The 21,529-nt window shown below is 35.9% G+C and overlaps 3 protein-coding genes across 6 annotated transcripts; 2 read left to right on the top strand and 1 right to left on the bottom strand.

Annotated features, from left to right (window-relative positions):
* The first annotated feature begins 6,692 nt into the window (after positions 1 to 6,692).
* LOC140798646 (guanosine deaminase-like) lies at positions 6,693 to 8,818 on the top strand. Its single transcript, XM_073152614.1, has 5 exons — positions 6,693 to 6,892; positions 7,496 to 7,555; positions 7,659 to 7,849; positions 8,325 to 8,429; positions 8,507 to 8,818. Exons 1-5 carry the CDS (start codon positions 6,877 to 6,879, stop codon positions 8,693 to 8,695), a joined length of 561 nt encoding a protein of 186 aa, XP_073008715.1. The 5' UTR covers positions 6,693 to 6,876; the 3' UTR covers positions 8,696 to 8,818.
* Positions 8,819 to 9,699: 881 nt separating this feature from the next.
* On the bottom strand, positions 9,700 to 16,426 carry LOC140798645 (INCREASED PETAL GROWTH ANISOTROPY 1-like protein 2). 4 transcript variants are annotated; one of them, XM_073152611.1, is made up of 8 exons: positions 15,888 to 16,426; positions 12,526 to 13,096; positions 11,711 to 12,124; positions 11,484 to 11,615; positions 10,978 to 11,159; positions 10,771 to 10,882; positions 10,245 to 10,388; positions 9,700 to 10,054 (listed from the first exon to the last, which is right to left on the bottom strand). In XM_073152611.1, the coding sequence occupies exons 2-8, from the start codon at positions 13,078 to 13,080 to the stop codon at positions 9,941 to 9,943; spliced, it is 1,653 nt and encodes a 550-aa protein (XP_073008712.1). In that variant the 5' UTR covers positions 13,081 to 13,096; positions 15,888 to 16,426; the 3' UTR covers positions 9,700 to 9,940. The 4 variants fall into 4 exon arrangements, with proteins under 4 accessions (XP_073008712.1, XP_073008713.1, XP_073008711.1 ...); XM_073152612.1 differs by having other exon boundaries at positions 10,780 to 10,882; positions 12,526 to 13,292; positions 15,847 to 15,984; XM_073152610.1 differs by having other exon boundaries at positions 15,847 to 15,977.
* Positions 16,427 to 17,880: 1,454 nt separating this feature from the next.
* LOC140799388 (uncharacterized) lies at positions 17,881 to 21,202 on the top strand. Its single transcript, XM_073153717.1, has 7 exons — positions 17,881 to 18,039; positions 18,114 to 18,188; positions 18,930 to 18,987; positions 19,087 to 19,142; positions 20,109 to 20,171; positions 20,507 to 20,575; positions 20,711 to 21,202. The coding sequence occupies exons 1-7, from the start codon at positions 17,974 to 17,976 to the stop codon at positions 20,933 to 20,935; spliced, it is 612 nt and encodes a 203-aa protein (XP_073009818.1). The 5' UTR covers positions 17,881 to 17,973; the 3' UTR covers positions 20,936 to 21,202.
* Positions 21,203 to 21,529: the final 327 nt, after the last annotated feature.

The raw sequence follows: 21,529 nt of genomic DNA, 5'->3' as shown, positions 1-21,529 counted from the left end.
ATGTGATCTTAAGCAATTACAGGATAAACAAATACTGGTGGGAAACATCAAATAAGACATCACATTAAGACAAGCTGATTAAATTTTGGAGTGATTTCTATTTAAATTGGCCCACCACCTTTCAGAAAAGCCATTCCTTTTTGGCTATCATTACTCCACATCTTTGCTGATTCCAGCTTATCTGAGGACCCCTCCAGCAATTAATTGTCATGAAGCATCATAAAATATATCAAATAAAATCCATTTTAACAGAAAATAAGGGATATTTCTAGATTGGGAGTACAACAAAGAAATGAATTTTTTTTTTAATAAATAATAATAATAATAATAAAAGTTATTAAAGACATCCTATATTTTGTCTTTATTATTATTGTTCGACTCCTATGTTTTGTCTCTAATATTTTCGAAAACAATATGGGTTAACTGTAAATCTAATTTCCATATGTAGTTAATTTAATTCATTTATATACTTTAATTAAATAATAAATACTTTTAACAAAGTTCTAACCTATGCTTAGAGATGAAGTAGGAAAAATAATAAGTCCAAGCACGAGAAAGTGATGTATAAAATCATCTATCATGTAGACTATAATTGTAATATAAACATTTTCTTTTTCAATTACTTGGATTGAAATTAAACACGTGAAATTTGATAGATTATACTGTGATTAAAATAATAGATTGCCAGGTGATCCAAGCCTCTAATGAATGGATCCTCTTGTCTCAATCCGGCACAACTCCTAAATTCTCTCACTCCAAAGTAATCAAAATAATTTAATACTAATCAAATCAATACTTTCTCACGACAGGAGCAAAATTTTATGATCCGACACAATTTAAGATAGAATTACTAATGACTCCTAAATATGTCACCTCACTTTTTTATTTTAGCTGAGCCATGTACAACCAAATAATTAATTTTTCAATTAAAACACTATATTATTTAAAATTATATATCAAATATACTATTTAGCCCTCTTTGGGATTTAAATCTCTCTCCTATATATCAAATATATAACTTATTAAATATAAACTGGGATTATGACATCACATATCCATATTATATTTTATATATACATTTAAATTGTCTTTCTTGATCTTCCTTTTTCTGATTATGGTGTTGATTTGCGAAAAGACACAGATGATGGATGTGAAATTATTAATATAAGATTATTATTTTTTTAAGAATTGTCGGTTGGTTTATTATGGAAAATTCATAATAAACTATTATTAAAATTAAACAAACATATGCAAAAGAATAAAATATTATTCTTTCTTGAAGTTTAGAGCAAACCTGTCTTGCATAGAAGAGTATATTATTTTACTACAATGTGATATTGGATAAAGTATTAAATAAATTTTAAAATATTTTAATATTTTATATAATTATACTTAGACCCTCTAAATTCTTACACTTTGTTATATACCATTTTTAAACTCTTTTATTTTGTGATTTCATCTCTCAGACGTCATCGTCCAAAAATTTAAGAGAGTTTACATATAATTAATCTTTAAAAAATTGATTTCTACGTCATATTCAAATTGTAGACCAACAATATATAAAATATACATCACACATCTTTGATTACATGAGTCAAAACTATGTAACTTCAGATAGATAGATAGATAGATAGATAGATAGATAGATAGATAGATAGATAGATCATCGTGTGCACAAACTGGAAAGCAAAAAATAATTTAGCATCTCATTTCTTCAATAATCTTGGGAAAGATTGAGCTCACTTTGTTTGTATATGAATATGATGTGATTAATTGTTTGACATAAGAGAAGCCACTCATCCAATCTTAATATTCTTGTATATATCTCTCACCCAATTGCTCAGCTATAAAGAAAAATACTATTGTTTAGAAAAACTTGTATATATAATTATGATTTATATCCTATATTTTTACTATTTATAAATCGAGTCATATAATTTAATAAATATAGTTAACTTAACCCAAATATTTAGTTAAATTTAACTAATTGATTTAACGATATGGTATTCTTTTGTACATATTTACTAAATCATAGAGTTCGAATTATAAATAGTAAAAATATAAGGTATAAATCATAATTTTATTAAAAAAAGGTGTTATATACAAATTTCCCTATTTATTATTATTAATCACATCCTACCATATGTTTTGCTTAAGATGCCTTAAAATATCCTCCCCTTAATTTTCTTAACTAAATTTTACAGTCAAACGAAGGTTAGTATTTTAACTTTTTTATATTCTTATAAATAATAAAATATTCTCTATTCAAATATTTATATGGCACTAGTGTATGAAAGATAATAAAAGTAAAAGGTAGGATGTTTTCAACAAAGTTTCCTAATTGCAATTAAGCCCTATGCCCCCCCCCCCCCCTACCCTTATCTTCTAGTGTAGGAAGAGAATGATAGGATGCTCTCTAGGTACTATATAAAGTAAATGGACCCCCGCCATTAAGCTATTGGTCAAACACTATTCGCCATGGACACAATCCCAAATGGAAGGTTCTCAAGATAAACACCATTTGATAGATTTTTCTTTTTGGGAATTTTTTTCTTCCTTAAATATACTTCCTTGAAATATTTAAAATAATACACATATATTTAATCATATTTACCACGGAATAAGATGAAAAAATAATAATAATAATAATAATAATTTGGGAGAGTTTGTGGAGTGGTGTGATGTAAGAATGGGTCCATTATGTTATGGTTATGCCCTTCATGTCAGAGTGCCATGCCCACAAGCATAAGATGATAAGAGAGCATAGAGTACACCACCAATAATATATAACCTTTATGTACCTGTCAATATGTTTCTCATCTCCATCGTCCTAATCCTTGTGGACCTTGTCCACATGAATGACATCTCCTTAAAAACATTGCAATCTTATAAATTATTTGGTAACATAACACATTAATCGCAGTAGCTTGGTAAAATAATTTCGAAATTATAAGTAGATTATGACTTTTTTAGATTCACCAGAGAAGTCCGCCGGGCGGTGGGGCCCCCCGGGAATCGCCCTATGAGATTCCGACAGGTAAGCCGTACGATTTGGGCCCCGGGGGAGGAGTGATGCGGAAGCAAGCGTCGTTCACACTTCACACGACGCGTAGCGGACGTTGAATAAAGCAAGCCCGGATCCGATAAGGACGATCTAGGTCGCACTCGCGCCTCGCCCACATTGTCGAATGTTGAGCGTTGACGACTTGACGGTTGGGTTTTTCCAAATTGTAGGGGTAAAAGTGTAATTGGAAATTTTTGTAACTCCGCTCTAAAGGTCTCTCCTTTGCAAATAACCACCTACCTTTTAATCTTATTTGTAGAAGCACCTCCTTTTTGTGTAAATAAATTTGCGAACTACCACCAGCACGTCCTATATTCTTCTAGAGAAATATATTATTAAGGTGAGAAGTAGGGAGGTGGACTCTGAAACATTTATACATCGGTCGTCCCTGAGCCACCATTCTCGTCCATAACTTTTGGGTTTTCTTAGTTGGTGTTTTGCTTTCCTTCTTGTAGCAGTTCTCTTGGTTTTCATCGGTCGTCCCTGACTATTTTGTTGTTCTATTGAAGTTAATAAATTATTCTGGGGACTTTTCCTTAAAATTGATCGATAGAACAGCATGACCAGTACTTAGTCCAGATCCCCTTACCCTTTCAGCTGAAGTTCACAAGCAGATTACAAAGCCAAAATGCCTAAATCATCCTCAAGCTTTAACGGTAATTAAGATCGAGGAGCAATTCGGTCGGATGCCCCTTCTACTTGCTAGCTAGAACAAGTCAGACTTGGGCTGGCCAAGTTCGAGCCGGGCTTTTTTTTTTTTTAATAAAAATAAAAATCAGGACTAGATGGTTAATTTCTTGCAGACGTAACGCAGATACGCAAAAAAATATATATATATTTACGTAATACATCTGAAACGTAGGTGGTTATTTGCAAAAATCCTTTCTATCAAAGAAGTAACATCAGCACTAAAAATGGTCTCGAGAATCATCAAGGAAATGTTTTCGATCACCTGACTCTCAGAAGAGCTGGTCTTAGAATTAGAACTTAATGTAGTAGTAGTAGTGATGGCCATGTTGCTTGTCTGGCTTCTTCTTGCTATATATACTTTTTGTACATGGCTAAATATTGCAGCAGTACCTACCTACTAATTATCACTACTCGACAAGCATTGTTGTTAACTAATAAGGATCTGGCCGTTAGTTGCTGATCATTAATTAGCTTATACTGCATGCAAATTAAAGCTTAATATGTTGCTTGCAGTGATCGAAGCATCACTGTCCTTCAATTCATAACACTGACCTGCTTAATTAAGGTTTAGTTAATTCGGGTGGCAAGGTTACGAACTGCGTACGTTAATCATACAATTAGAAGAGTTCGTAACCTTGCCACCCGAATTAATGCAACTGCGTGCGCGGTTTCATCTTTTTAATCGCAGTCGCAGCCATAAAAAGGTCGATAGATAGATGGATGGATTACCTACATCAAGCAAGCAACATGACTACCACTAGTAGTACTAGAAGAAGAAGAAGCCTGGGAATAATACGAGGCGTCGTCGTCGTCGTCGTCTTCCTCCTCCACTCGAGCATGGCGTTGGCGATGCCGGTCCCTGGCGGCAGCACGTACTTGTTCACCATCTACAACGAAATCCCTGAGACGCGGGTATCGGTGATGTGCCAGTTCCAGATGGTAGACCGGTCGGCCCCGCCGTCGTATCGGCTGATGGACCTGCCGGCCCACGGGTACGTCCGGAGCTACTGGGGCCCGGAGGTGTTCCGCGTCTTCTGCAGCATCCACGTTGCCCGGACCAACTGCTGGGCCCACCGGATGCTGCTGTGGGGATCGGACCAGTTCTACGCCAAGGACGAGTACTGCAAGCCCAAGTACTACGGCGGGTGCAGGCTGTACATCATGGCCGACGGCCACGTCCGGGAGAGGAGCCCTTACTACGGCAGCCTGACCAGGATGCTCATGGACACCCCCGGCCGCCGCGCTCCCCGGCACCGAGCCGACCGCGGGGCCGCCTTCGGTAAAACCTGCTGCAACAGCTCTTGCTGCGTCGGATGGAAACACTTCCACGATTTCGACACCGAATGCTAATTACATCCATGCAGGCATCCTCCATATATATCTAAATAATTTCCATATATTATTAATAATAATAATGAAATATTTTAGTTAACCCTAAATTCACTTCTTTCTCCTACAGTTTTATTTTTATATTTAAATTGAAAAATCGTTACTTTTTTCTTATCATAGTTGCATAGAATTGAATAATTTTTTAAATATTAGTATAATTATTTTAATTTTTTAAACTAACATAAGATAGCTTGTATCGATATAAGCTATTTCAGTATTTAGTTGCATATTAGTATAATATGTAATAATTATACTTAATATGATATAAGTCAAAAAAATAGTTTCATAAATAATTAAAATATTGTTTATAATTGATGGATGAGGAAAAGAGAAGAAAGAGAGAATGATTGAAATAATAGTTTAAAATAATCTATATAAGGGTCTAGATGCGAAAGAGAAATTTGTATATAGAAAGAAAAGATACATTTTGTACCTGGGCCAGCTAATCTTCCTAATTTTTTAGGCCATCAAAATGGGCTATTACGAAAGGAGGCTTATTTTGGCTGGCTCAATTGCCTTATGTCATAAGCCCCCTAGATAACCGCTAAAATAGGCTCTTTATGAAATAACTTTAAAAGTGGATAAAAGGGTATAAAAGTTTGTGGAGAATTTTATTTTTAGAATTTTATAAATTACACTTTATTATACTCCGTCTTTAAGAATTTTATAATTCCATCTATATATTTTCTCTATAATTTTTATTTAACATATTAATATTATTTTAACTAACTAATATTAATTAAATTACTAAATACCTTTACCTCTCTACCTAAGGGTGAAAACGGGTCGAATTAACTCCGACCCGACCCGCTATCCGATAAATTTTTTTTAAAAAAATTGGATACGGATTCGGATACGGGTCGAATATATTTTTCGAATTCGGATACGGATATCGGATATCCGTTTATCCGCATATTTTTTTAAAATAATTTACAATTTTTAATTTCCTTATTTAAATAGTAAATATTAATATTATTACAAATAATACATTATGTATTATTTATAGAGATTAATTTCTCTAATTTTATAAATTTGACATATAAAAAAATTATTTAGCGTAAAACTCTTAATAATTTTGTGTTAATTATATATAAATAAAATATTATAATTATTTGAAAATTCAATCAATATCCGTTTAAGATTCGATCTTCTATCTGAAAATTATCCGTATCCGTTTAGTTAGGATATGATTTTAAATTTTGCTATCCGTCTAATATCCGTATCCGAATTCGTATCCGGACTAAAAATATGGATCCGGATATGGGTTGAGCACTATCCGATCCGTTTTCACCCTTATCTCTACCTAATCTTTGGACTAATTTCATAAAAAAGATGAGAGATAATAAGATGATAAAAAAGACATAAGTAATTTATATTTTTATAAAATATTTAATATATTATAATTTTTACTGGTATCACTTATGTTAATTAAAAAAATTAAATTATAAAATTATTAAATACGGTGTGAATCATAAAATAAGTAAAAAGATAGAATGTGATTCGTAAAATTATGCTTTTCTTTATATATTTAAATAACTCTCGCCTTAGTGGGTTGGAACTTGGAAGACATTCTTCAAGCCATATCAGTCTTAAAAACTCGTCGTTTATCTCCCACGGCTCTTCTGTATTACCCCCTCTGTGTATATATATAGAGAGAGAGAGACATCTTTACTCTGCTCTTGTGGACGTTTCCATTTCCAGAGATTTGTCGAAGCCCATATCGGGATTCTCCAATGGAAGAGGCGCAGGGTATTGGGTCTTCTCTGATTCCTTAATATATGTCTTCCATCTTTAGTTTGCACCCTGTAATTGAGTTGGGTTTCTCTAATTTCATCTAAAGCTTCCACCTTTCGGGTTCTAAGGTAGCAAATTACGCATGCGTCTTCTAAAATTATAATTTTGCCTCAGAGTTTTATGTCGTCTGAGCTGTTCGCTATTATCTGTAGAAATTAAGAACCTTTTCGATCCATGGCGTAGCGGTTTTTCGGAATCATTTATTCGATAGATTGGATTCAGGAGTTTCTATCGTTCCATAATTGTATCCCTTTAGTTTCTTCTTATCTTTCCCCCTTTTCGGTCCGTTAAAGTTGTGATGTATTTCTTCGGATTCGAATATCGATACGGCTGGTGCTATATTGGTGTACACTGTACAGGCGTTTTTCCTAATTTAATGGGATATTTTACTGCTTGATGAAAGTCACTTGCGTGTTAGTTGTTATGTCTTCTTTCTTCCTTAGTTTATGAACCTAATTTCACATTGTTCCAATTGGGGCCAAGTAGATACAAACGGACTAAGCTGAAGATTTCTTTATTTGGGGCTTATACTTTTCGAATTTTCCAATTGACTTCCAGTTGTTGAGTCCAAGAATGGAACCATCTCCGTAGCTACGGCGTTTACTGGACATCATGAAGGTTTCCAGATTTATCTATTCTTACTCTTGTGGTTTCCATTTTCATAAATTTCTGATATAGTACTTGAATTTATATGTCCTTGTATTTATGATGCTTCAAGCAGCTGTACAAGATAGAGATCATAGGTTCTTATCGAAAGCAGTCGAAGAAGCATACAATGGAATTGATTGTGGTGATGGAGGCCCTTTTGGTGCAGTTGTTGTTCATAACGAGGAAGTACTGGTCAGCTGTCATAACATGGTCTTAGGAAATACTGATCCTACTGCTCATGCTGAGGTGACTGCAATCAGGGAGGTAAATTTTAGAAGGAAGCTTGTTTTCTTACTTTTGGGATTGTAAATATTCATACAGAAGTTCTACTAAAGTATTGGCCCAGCAAATGGAAGACTTCTAGCTCTAGTTTGATTCTTGCATGTCTTGATTTTAGAGCATCACACGTTGGTAAAACTATAAATATTCCCGTCTTACACAATTTTGCTGTTGGTTTTCAGCTTAGAGTTTGCCTTTTGTTTACTTCACACCTATTTGAACTACTTTAAAATGTTAACTGCATTGTTATGACTTTCATAATTCCATAAGCCAACAAACGGTAAACTTTAATGCCAGCCTTCTCTTCTACTTATCATTGTCTAATCTTGAAATTGGAGAATTTGGGATTCCAGTTAGTTTGCACATGCAACTAGCAAGTAATAAGTGAGCATTTTTTTTTTGATATTATATCACTATATTCATAAGGCCATCTGATACTTTTTGTCCTTCTATATGTTAGGCTTGCAAGAAGCTTGGGACAATAGAACTCTCCGATTGTGAAATATATGCATCTTGTGAACCTTGCCCAATGTGCTTTGGTGCAATTCATCTTTCACGGATTAAGGTTTAGCTGCTAACCCTTTCTGTCACTTGTGATGCGCAATTTAGATTTGTTTGTTTTACTTCATTCCTTGAATCCAGAGGCTGGTGTATGGGGCCAAGGCAGAGGCTGCAATTGCAATCGGGTTTGATGATTTCATTGCTGATGCATTGAGAGGTACTGGATTTTACCAGAAGGCTCACTTGGAGATTAAGCAAGCTGATGGTAATGGAGCCATTATTGCAGAGCAAGTCTTCGAGAAGACCAAGGAGAAGTTTCAGATGTATTGATGCTTTAGAAAACAACAGATGTTCCAGACTATACTGCATGTTAAGAGTAATGCATTCCTGGTTGACCTTTCACTGTTTCTGTTACATTTGGCAGTCTTACATAATAGTAAATGATTCCATTCATATTGCAGTTGTACTGAATTGCCTTCACTGCATTTTTGCACCTAGAACTTTGTTCATTTGAAAGTTGGTTAATTACATATATACCCCTTAAAAAGTATTGAATTTCCATATGCATGGAAGGTGTATAGACAAGTATTAACGGGGGAATGTTTTTTCGCTTATTGATATGTGATCCTGCCCATATTCCTAATGAAGTCTCATCTCCCTGGAGGTCTCTTCACTCGGATTCTATGCATTGAATTGAAGATGCTGATGGCCTCAATTTCGACTTCTGCTATGCCGCCCGATATCTCATTTTGGAAGGCCATGCCTGTGGCTGATCCTGTTTCTCCGACATGCATGCGATTCCTTGCTACTTGTAAATCCAATAAAACCTCACCATAATGGAAATTATTTGATTATTTATGGAGTTCAGATCGAGGATGTCACTGCTAGTATGCCATAATTATAACTCTTTAGTAAAAGAAACATTAGCTTGTAATCCATCATTCACTATAGATGCCAATCTGGTCCTTATCACATATATTTGATCTTTTGTGGGGAAAGGCAAGTCCCTTGTTTACTTGCTTGCTAAACTTATATTCTCAATTGTTAATGAGCAGTGAGCAAAAACTTGGTAACATGATGTATCAGTATAACAAGTAATTCATTCTTCCTGATCTACCAGAGAATACTATAGTACTAAATCTTAGAATAGATTGATTGTTTTTTGGCATAATGTTGATACCTATATGAGGCATGACAGTTTAATGCGTACATTAAGAGGATCAAGGAGAAATAACTTGTTTAAGAATGTTTAAGGTTACAGACATCTTCATTTTTTAATGCGACTGCCGGTTCACTATAAGGAAAAAAAAACCTCTTTAGAGATGAGAAAAACATTCTTAAAAAAATTCTATATACTGTTTTCAGAGGAAAAAAGAAAACTCTGTATAGATATCATCCGAGGAACAGGGCAATATATTTCTGACAATTATTTTTACTTCTGGAACTGATTCAAAGATGTTCCATCAGTTCAACTTGCTCATATCTACAAATGACTGTGTTCTTCTTCAACAATTGTGTTCAAACTGGTCTCTATATGCTAGTTTTGAACTAAATTTTTCATCCTCGGGAGCTTTACTAAGACAGCATAACAGTAGGAAGCAGCTCTCTCGATCCACTTTGATGTGATCGAACTCGTCCTCTTAATTCCTCGAATGCACTCATTGTTTCTGAGTCAAGACCTCCTGCAAACTGCCAGTAAACAATAAAGAAAATTCAGTTAGATTTATAACATCCATGCTAATATAGCAGATTTCCTGCTTAAGGGTTTCTAGAGAGACATGAAGCTCAATCCTTGTATCCTTTTTCTCAATTAAAGAAGATGCTTGTAATCATTTATCTTTAACATAAATTTGGGTTTGATAGATGAACCAATAGTTACCTGGTGTACCCGATATGCGAAACGCACGCCCTGAAAGAGAAGTGCTTCCTGAGCTGTTTCTCTTTCCTGATTCCTGATGGTGTCAAGTTCCAGTAACACTCTCTTCATGTACACCTTTGCAAGTTTCACAGATGCCAACTTTATCTGCTAGAAGAAAAGAAATGAAGATCGTCTCTCGATGTAGTTATAAAAAAAGTTACAGAAGCCTCAAGAATGAAAAAGTACCCTTTTGAATATATGGAAGTCTACAACATTCATATAGTGCTGAATGAAACTAGAATTTCAGAATTACCCGATATAAGCATAGTTTTATAGATTGACAACACATCTATAAATCTGGATCGAATTAATCAGGTATGAAATATTCTCTTTGTGAATCCATTACATATGTGCAAAAAATTGAGGCAATAGTCAAGAATAGACTGCAATTGTATTTGTCATGCTTCCATCTCTGAGTTTGCGCCAAATATCAGGCAAGTATGCAGCTTGTATCTTGCCTCGGAACAAGTAAATAATATAAACATACCTTACTAACCATTCCTGAATCCTGCATCCAGTCTGTTGGTACTTGGCACTCTCTGTAGGACAGCATATTTGTGTTTCTTAACTTGATCAACCGATTCATTCCTTTCTCCAATCTAAGTAGATTGCAGGATAATATAAGAAAATTTTAAAATTGCTGGAGTTTACAAGGCAAAAGGTTCAGCAAGGAGACAAGTGATTAATGTCATACTTATCTAGCAAGTTTGATGACTTTCTCAGGTTAGTTTCGCATGGGATGCAGGCTTCATCACCAAAAGAATGAACTTCAGCTTCAAGACTTTTAAGGTCACGGTATTCGAATGCAGCTTCTCGCAACGCATCAGCTTTCCTCTCAGGCCAGTTGAAATGCTTCAGAACAGCTCTCTCATCAGACTGAAATCAATAGTTGTAATGGCATAAATGCATGTCCCAGTTCATCCAAACTATATAGTTTTAGCTTAAGAACATTATATTTATCTGCATTTGTTAGAGGTAAGGAACGCATGTCTATATAGACTATAATATGATTTCTATCATTGCTCATTTCTGTATATCGAGGCAATAAGCTACATCAATATGAGCAGATGCTCAACAACATTACTGCAAATCATATAACATGTGGAATTTAACATGACATTCTTATGCAGTAGCACCATACACAATTTTGATAAGAAACTTGACAGTGTATTCTATGATTAAAAAGATTCGAAGATTTACCAAGGTAGATAGCTCTCGGTCAATGGAATCAACAAAAGTTAGGACATCCTCCATATTTGTAAAAGCTGCAGACCGGACTTTCTCTATAAGATCCCTGATGAAGTCTCCTTTTGTTTCCACATCTGCTTTAATCTATGGAAGTAATTAGAATGGCCATCAACCCAATTGGGTACATAAAACATCTACAGTAAGAAAAAATAAATCTAGAAGGATCTTCAAGTCCTTACAGCCAACAAATGGGCTGACCGATTTTGCAGTTCGCCGACAATGCTGTGCTGTGGATTCCTATTAATAGGACTCAAGCAATTCCCTATCCCCATAGCATCCTTTTTCCCGTCACGTTTTGTTAGCGAATTGTATAATTCAACTAATGCACTAGCCTTATGCACTGCATTGGACTTTGCAGGCACATGACGAGGAGGAGGAGGTGGTGGTGGTGGAGGCCCCTTGACGATCACATGCAGAGTTGGTGAAGGTGGAGAAGGCCTTGCATTTAGCATCTTAGGTTGAACTTCCGCGAGTTTGTTGGTAAGATCCTTGACAGCCTCCTTCTTCATGTTAAATATTTGTAGCTTATTAGCAATGAGTTTTTGTGCTTCCCTAAATCCAGAAGGCTGGACTTCTTGGGCGACAGCAACACCCTGAAATGCATAAGAAATGTACTCATGGATCAAATTAAATTAGCTGAACGTGGCATGCAATCAAAAATTTGAAGGCAACAAATTGATTTTAGGAAGTTGGTATATCAGTATAAGAGACAGAGACTGGAATATGAGAAATTCGATGGAGACTGTTGAACATAAGAAATTAGACAGAGACTGCTGAACATAAGGAATTAGACAGACTGTTGAACATAAGAAATCAAACTATTCACTAACTATTCAACCATGAAAACAACAGCTCAATTCCCACAGTTGCTTCTTGTCTAAACGAGTTAAATAATTGCACAAGAAGTGTAGCCTCTTCTTCTTCTTCTTCTTCTTCTTCTTACAACTTTATGGATATTCTGATAAAATCTAAGATGGAAAAAAAGAATCTATACCTGACTGTGACATTCAAGGTGTTTGATCTTTTCTTCAGCGGCACATAATTCCTCCCCAAGCTTCTTCTTTTGTGTGTCCAACTCAATGTTAATGCCCTGCAGCTTCTGCAACTGAGCCTTCAATGCTGACACCTCAGATTGCAACTCCCTCACCAACCCTTCACTTGCATCAAGCCTTCTCTGCAATTCTTCGCTCTTCTCATCAGCCTCATGCTCAGATCCCCTATAATTCAGATCACCCCGACGACGAAGATTCGCATACTGTTCGACAACTCGGTTCGCCGGCCGGCCCATGATCTTTGAATCTTCCACCTCCTTCTCCTTCGGAGACCCCACGTCATCGATGCCAGGCTTCAACTTATTGAACTGAATAGATCTTCTTGCTTTCTGGGTCCTTGTTGGTTCCAAAGGAGCTGCCTTTGGCCTTGCCTTTAGGCCTGGTGAGGCCCCGTTTGCCGAATCTACTCTTGGGCTTTCCTTTGCTCTGGAAACTCTAGCTCTGGCTGCCGGTGCCGGCGGCGAGGCCTTCTGATCTCTGAAGAGCTCTTGCTTCATGGCTTTGTTATAATTGCTGCCGAAATTGCCTCAGTTCATGAGATCTTTTCTCTCTATGGTTGAAGAAAAAGAAGAAGAAGAAAGCTAGGAAGAGGAAGAGGGTGAAGAGAGCAATGTAAAGGTGTGAAGAGGAGTTGGTGTCATGTGGAAAAAAATGTCAGAATTCTCGACAGTTGACTGTGGGGAGGGTGCAGCCACTGAGTCTTTGTTTCCTGTGCAAGATATGGGGTCCAACCTCAAGGACAACCAAAACTGTGAGCCCAAGTACAAGATTGCAATCAAAAGTGAAATGATACATCCTCCATCAAAAAGAGGGATGAGTGCTTTAAGGACAATCCTGGACAAAATAAACTCTATGGGCATTTCTAGATTTGTCAAACAACTTGCCAAGAAATGGATGTTGGTCATTATGTTCTTGTCAGCAATATATGTTGCCATTATTGATCTGTTATCCAACAATTATCTAACATGTAATTTGAGCTATATTTTTTGGACTAATTTTAAAACATTATGGTATGGTGTGTGGCATTAAACTTTTGGGTCACCTTGATTATCCCACAGGTCTCACTGAAAAGATTAAACTAAAGGTAAAAGGAAGTTTTGTTCCATTAAGAAGATGCAATGTCTCTATATTATTAAAAAACCTTTTTTATTTTATTTTATTTCTGTTCACATTCCACCACATAGTTAATAGGTCTGGTAGCATGAAAGTCTTAAAAGATAAGAGAGCAGGTGCAGCATTATAGGCTGAAAAAGAAAATAAGATTCCCACTAGTAAAGAAAAGCAAAGGTGAACTTTGATTCCTAAAAATTACTAGATTATAAAAAGTTAAAGAAAGATTCTTCTAAACCATGTGAAACCAATTAAATTAGCCTCCTTCTAAGATGGCTCAAATGACCTAGGATTGCTTCTTGGTTGTGGGCCTAGAGAAGTTTCCCTTTGTCCTTTCTTACAACCTAACTCATCATTAATTGGTATGACTAATTCAGCATCCAACTATTCTAAAAGCTTGATATAAGTATAATATAACTCGAATTCAAGACTCTGTTCTCTATAATACTATATTAATTCACTAACTACTCTAAAAAAATTTAAACTGTTAAAAAAGAAACGGACTAAAAATCTAAATTTAGTTTCAAGAGTACTGGTAATCTACCATATACTAAGCTTTATGCCCTCATATAGGCGGCATAAAGACAAGCACAAACAAAAAAGCAAAAGTGATATGGCCCTTTCAAAACAAGCTATTTATATGAGCAGAGACAGGAATAATCTTATAATGGCCTGTGTTTTGTCCTGCAATCAACTCATCTTTTAAGAAATACTGCTGACCCACATATCACAAGCCACTACATGACACTGCCATCCTCCAATTTGTCATTCAGATGACAGCCCTACCAATTATCTTAGCCTAAACTTCCTCCAAATGGGGACAAGAGTTGCTGGATAAGTTTTTATATCTTGGGTCATGTGGCAATCTAGCAACTTTCATGCAATTTCCAATAGAAATTCTTTGCTTTGGATGGTATAGATTTCAGGCTTAGTTTGTCACCAATGTTGTTTTCAGTGCTCTTATAGGTACTAACACTATGGCTTGCATGATATCAGGCCTATTTGTTCTTTGTCTTCTCCTTCATCAAATAATGAACCTTCTACACAAGCCACTTGTCATTGAATTAATTTGCTATACAATCCACCACCCAGTCTTTGTCAACAATTACCAAACAATACCAATATCATTTGCCTAAAAACCAAAATAGATCCTTGTTATCCTTCTTAGTTACTACATGGCAGATAGCCTCCAACCCTGGTTGCAGGAATTCTCGCAGTCGATATTTGTCGGACCATGATTGGCTGTCGAATTAGTAAATTTTTTAAAATATTTTATTCTAATTCATGAAAACAGTCTAATTAATTCTCGCGGTAAGACTGCGTACATCTTTCCTTCCCTATGCCTCTCTTACTTGGATCACCTAATGGTTTTTTCAGCGAATCAAGCGCCCCCGAGAATCCGATTCCGAGAAATTCCTGCAGTCAGGGATGCAGAAGATCTGCTCTTATATGCTTCCTTTGGTGATCTATATTTCTGATTGCCTGTTTCCAAATTCTCTTTTTATCATTACACTCAATGTGAGGGACACTACAAGGGCTGAGGGCCACTTTGATCAAATAAAAGCAGAAAGAAAAGAGCCAAAGAGCAATTCCCTTTGGGTGTCAGAGAGAGGACACTTGACAATGCACTAGATTTCCATTGCTCATGCACATCTCCTAAGCTAAGAATATTATTTGTCAAGTTCCTAGAGATATCTTTACTCTTGTACATAAATACATATAAACTTGTACAAGTTGCCAAATCCCTCATAGAGTAGTAAGTCACATGCAGTGGATTGGAATTCCACACATGACACATCAGCATTGGCCAAGAAATCTTCTATGAAGCTACTTCAGCTGTCTTCCAGAAAGCCAAATATTAGAAACTACTGAATAAATGAAATTATACATAGTTGTGAAACTTATTAAGGATGGATTGTTTGATGACGAAGACATGGAATCCTCTGATTGATAAGAACTATTTCAGAGGTTACTCAAGTATCAATTCATAGACAGCATTATGATTCTTAGCTTGTGAGCACTTTAATACAAAAGAAGAACAGTAGTACCTCAACTATTCAACAAGGACCAAAACTTTTATCAATTTTATTGACATATAAAATATAGAAATCATTTCTGGGTATTTCCCAATGATCAACAATGAGAAAACATACCGAGTAACTAGAGTCAAGAAGAGATCCCTCCAGGTATTTACCTCTCCTTTGAGCCCAAAGAGATGGCTATTTATAACTCTCCACACCAATTCCTTCAAATGTTTACAGATTGAAGGGTTTATTTGCACAAACTATTTGGGCTGATCACCAATCAATGGAATTATCGGACCAATGGTAGGAGAGTAGGTGCTATTTGATTTGATATGAAGGAATAAACTAGAGGTATTGAAGAAGTAGGCAAAGCTTGTTTTGAAGTTGAGTGATTGCAATATCCCAACAGCCCTTTCTGCATCACCCAACCACCACCCAACTAATGTTTTGGGAAGATAATTGTAGTTTAGAAAAAACAATTAATATTGGACCCAAATGTAGCCTTAATTATGTATGTTGTTCTCTTGTAGCATTGATAATCAAACTTATATTCACATCTCTAGTTTGCATGAGAAAAGATTGATGGCAAAGATTAGAAGGTCCCTAATACATGGGTCATGTAGAACAAGTGTGTTTGATTTGAGAATTTAGTATGGACTTTTTTTTTCCCTCTATAATGCTAGAATGAACAGAAGATAGGTAACAGATCAACAATGTATATTCCTCCACATCGCACTAGAATAGATACTAGAAGAAGTGAGTTAACGACATTTTGAACTTATAATCTTCAAAAGAAATAATCAGTTTTGGCATATAATAAACCAATAATGTAAATCATAACTTTAATAATGATCACACCGGAAATAGGACACAGTTAGCCCTACGGATGAGAGCATAAACGATAGTGGTCGTCTGATGTACACGATCGATAAACCTAAATGAGGTCTGACCGCTTCGAATCCCTGCGTGTTTGATACTCATGAATGAATTAAGTCTGAATCAAAAATGTCAGATAAACATAATTCTTTCTTGACTTCCTTAATCAAGTTGCTTCTGTGTGTCTGTTTCCCTCTCTATCTCTAGTGTTTCATCTACTAGAGTCAATAAATTTTATCTGTATCACGTAAATTTTACTTCTCTTACTAACAACCTCCCAACTCTAACAGAAGGCCATGAAAGCCTACAAAGTGCATGAGTATTTCAGCTGAGCAAGCAAATGGCATTACTTAAAACATGCTTTAATAGTGAAAAGAAATGCCATTGATGCCCATAGGAGAAGACAAAAGGGTCGAAAGAAGGAGAAGAATATACAGCAGTGCATACTTGGTAAGTAATCAAAGAGTTCTGCTGGTGAGTCAGATCATGCACTTGTAGATTATGATGGCTTTGAGAGAGACAAACAGATTAGACTTACTAGTCTCAATGATGAGTAGCAGTAGTGCTCCATTGTTTTCAATGAAGCAATTTTGTTCTTCTCCTTGATGAGGAGGGGGATTATTCAAGGATATAGACTTTGGCATGAAGTGCAAACTTAGGTACTAGGAGTAAATTTAAGTCTTTCTTTCCTTAGATCCATTATGTGGTTAAAAGGCATTGTCCTTATGGGAAGTAAAATTAGTCTCAATCATCTTCTAATTGATCACAAAGTTAATTTATTTTAAAAAAACACTTTATATTTTTTACTTTTGTTATCATTCGCACTTAAAATCTGGAGAACACTTTGAGTTAATTTTCACATAACATCAGCTAATGAAATAGAGAATATTCTATCACTTTTAAAACTAAAAAAGTTCAAGAAAAATCTAAAAATATCATCTTTTGGCTTTAAATAGTGGTCCCATTTTACTTCTATCTTAATCTTGCAAACTTATTAAGGTCGTCTATAGTTATAGTTAATTTAACTTTTTGAGATATTAAAATAGAGGGGTGGAATGATAAACAACTATATGATACGGTGTGAATGATAATAAAGTCAAAACTTAGAGTGTTTTTTGATCAATTTCTTTAATGGCTATTTATCAAAATACTCACCTAATTTGTTTACTAATCTAAATAATTTTGTTACCTTTTTCCTACCAGCACCAAAATAATGTGGATAAGATTAAGGATGGGAATCGGATTTGGTTTTCTGCAGTTTGATCCGGATAAGATCCGATCCGATACGAAATTTACCATCGTCATCCTCGTCGTTCGAGCTCTCGAGGCAAGACGACGACTAGCGAGAAGGGAGAAGAAGAAATCGGCGACGACGAAGAGATGGCAGACGAGGAGTCGACGATGGCTCCGGCACTTAGGCTCGTTAGCTTCATCTCCGAGGAACAGGTCCGTCTCTTCGTAAACCCTAACCCTAAATCCATGTGAACTCGATCTGAGCTCTCGATGCCTCTCGATCGCAGTTGGATCAAGTGAAGAAAACGAGAGGGGAGAAGGTCGAGGACGGCACCGCCGAGAGAGGGAGGCCCTTGTACGAGGTAACTCCGAACTCTCGCTCCGCTGCTTGATTTCGCTGCAAAAATCTTTATCTCTAGTTAATCCACAACTGTAAATTAGTAACAAATCCTAAACTGGGATAGCCTGGCCCGTGTGATGGTGCATTGCATTGAGTAAAGATGAGACAATCTAGGCGTGGAGCAGTGCCTTTGGTATAATTTCCAACATATAGTTGTAGGTCCCGAATAATGTTGTGGCTAATTGCCTTATTAGGGTTTTTGTGACTTCGGAAGAATGTGAAAAGAAATAAAAGGAAGTAAATTGGATGGAGTGGTAGTATCGCTGAATTTGTGATGGAGATTTACTAAGATAGATAAAACATAGGAATGTTCAAAATAGCAGATTGATTGAACATGTGTTATTTCAACACAAGGATTGCATCACTAGAGTGAAATAAAGAGGAGATATTTACTTCTTCTTTTTTAATACGTAGTTTAGTCATTCCTTGTGGATTGAATTGTTGGGTTCTGAAGGTTAGCATGAGATGTTAGAATAATCATAAATCTTGTTAGTCATCTGAATATTTCTCTTTCAAGAATTGTTAAAAATATGGTTACTTCAGTAGACATTGTTCACTATCTATTTTCATTGTTTTGCATTTTTCTGTTACTTGGAGATGTCTCATGCTGCTGCACTTTTTTCTGTGAAATGCTGTGGATGTATGATCCACTTAATTACTTCAGGAAATGGTCCTATGCTTATGAAACTTTCATGTCTCGCAGATTCTAAAGGAGAATAAAGACCGAAAAGATGCTGAATTTAATGAAAGATTCAAGCATAGTGAGTCTTTTCAGTTCTATTTTTGATGAATTTTTCTTTACTTTGTGCCATTGCGTGCAAATTTTTTGATATATGTAATTGTATCCTTATGCTTTTCAGGACCACCTAAGGCTCTGGATGAGGATGAGACAGAATTTTTAGATAAACTAGAGACAGTGAGCATTTCTTTAAAAGCTTTTTGTTTATTTCTTTTTTCTAGCACTACTAGACCATTAGAAATATTGCTGCGTGTTTAATTATTGCTTGCTTGACAAAAACAACCTGTTTTATATACATTTGCAGCCATGATGCCATTAGAAGGGTTTTTTTCTGCTTAACAGCCTGAAATATTTTAGTTAAGAATATCTGACTTCTACCTCAATCTTTTATCTTTGCAGGAAGGTAAGATTTGTGTGTAGGTTTCATCCATACTAGTATTTTGTTATACCATAGATACCTGGTCTAAATTGAGGTCTTAGAACTAGGGCTATCAAAATAAACGACTGGCTATTACAACTTGAAAATAGGCTCATTTGAGGCTTGATGAGCTCAAGTCATTTAAGGCTTGAAATTAGGCTCGTTTACGGCTCAGGCTTGGCTTGGATTGAACTAAAGCCAGCTTGCTCAGGCTCGGCTCATTTACACATCTAGCTGTAACTTTGGTTGTCATTCTAACATAGGGAGTTAAGTAAAAAAACAATATTTACGTGTAGCTCTTGTACTTCTCATATACCATGGATATTTAGTCTAAGTTGATAACAGAAGATATCATGTTGTGCTTGTTGACCTACCTAGGAGCACAATAGCACATCACTTCCAAGTTTCCTAGTAATAGAACATTCTTGATGCTTTCTATTCTTCGTGGGGTCAGTTCTTTGCTTTGGAATCTTTGGATGTTGGATCTTACACTTGTGGCTTGTCTTGCATGAATCTATTTGATGTCACTTAATTTTCTTCCCTCTTCATCAGTTAATATTAAGCTAGTAAGTGTTTACTATTTACAGCTGTTTAATATGGAAAATTCCAATTTGCAATCCCATTATCAAGCTTGATTGATATATACTGGTGGCCTTTAAGTCTAATTTCAATTTGTCAACTATATTTTGCTATTACAGTTTTTACCGTTTTGTTCTTCTATGCAGTCGAAGAGGGAATATGAGAGGCAATTGGCCAGTGAAGAAGCGGAACAACTTCGTAGTTTCCAAGTAAATAAATACCCTCCCAAGACTTACTGTTAAATTTCTTTTTTCCTTCATTCTTTCTTCTTTGACGGAGAATCAGTAATACTTTTGTCCTTGCGATATAATTTATGCTGCCTTATGTCGAGAGATAGACATAACTGGGATCACATGATCCCTCTTTAAGATACCTTATGCTTAACTTGTGGTTGTAAATATGACTCTAAATCTGCATATCTCCAGTGTCTATTTAACACAAGTATTTGTGACTATGGGCTTGTTGGTGGTGTTTCTTGTTAGTCCACTTGGAAAGCTTTTCCTCATCATCCAAACTTAGAATGACTGTCTGTGTTTTGCTCCAGGAAGCAGTTGCTGCCCAATCCTCTTTTGTTCAGGAAATCAAGGAGACTCCTACTTTGCCCAAAACAGAGGTAAGAAGCTAATGCAAATACACTTGTTCATATTGCCATGCACTTGTCTGTGTAAGTAATATGCATACAATGAGTGTCATGTCAAGTCCAAGTTGAACTTCTCATTTTACAATTTTCTCAACTTCATCTCGTTAGGAGATTAAACCAGCTATGAAGAGGAGCCATCCTGCACAACTGAGGAACTTCATAATTTCTGTCAAACCACAAGCAAAAATAGCCAGGAAAGATGACTCAGCTGATAAATCATCACATGCTTTGCGGCCATCAAATGGGCACATAGATAAGAAGTCGCCTGATGATTCCAAGGGGACGCTTGGAGCTTTGGTCTCATATAGTGATGAAAGTGAAGATGATGATTAACCTTTCAGGCAGGTGTTATAGCATGTTGCAGACAATGGAAGGCTGCCATGTAGCTGAGCTTCATCACAGTATATAAATGCTAATTTGGTGAACATTCAAAGGGGGCCGGATTAGTGGAGTAAAGCATGAGTTACTGCCTGTACTTGCTAGAACTCAATTGAGCGAAATCAATCATGTATACATGTTTTTTTTCCTTTCTCTCTGCTAGCTCAAACCTTCATTATTCCTGTTGGCTCAAGCCTGCCTTTTAATTATTCTTTTTCTTCATATGGTAACAGTTCAATTAGCATCTCCAGAACCAGTATCAATTCTCTGCAGTTGCAGACAAAAATCGTTCGGTTTCTCTTCTCTTCCCTTCCCATCTCATCTCTTTTTTTCCTTTTTCTTTTTGTTTCTATACCATCTTTCCATCTTATCTCGAAATGGGTTACTCAGTGATTCTTCACAACATGTCTGAATACCTCTCCAGAATCCTATGGTTTGGTGGAGATCTGTTTAATGATCTAGAAGTCTTCATAGGACCTCATTGAGAAGACTAAATTCCTGGCTAGACTCGCTCTTTTTCTCCACATCTAAAAGTTAATTGAGATCATT

Source organism: Typha latifolia, chromosome 12, assembly GCF_019914945.1.
Source record: "Typha latifolia isolate L0001 chromosome 12, TyphaL0001v2, whole genome shotgun sequence".
NCBI classification, from domain to species: Eukaryota; Viridiplantae; Streptophyta; class Magnoliopsida; order Poales; family Typhaceae; genus Typha; species Typha latifolia.
Note: the sequence above shows the minus strand (reverse complement) of the source record. Positions and strands in the feature narration are given on the sequence as shown.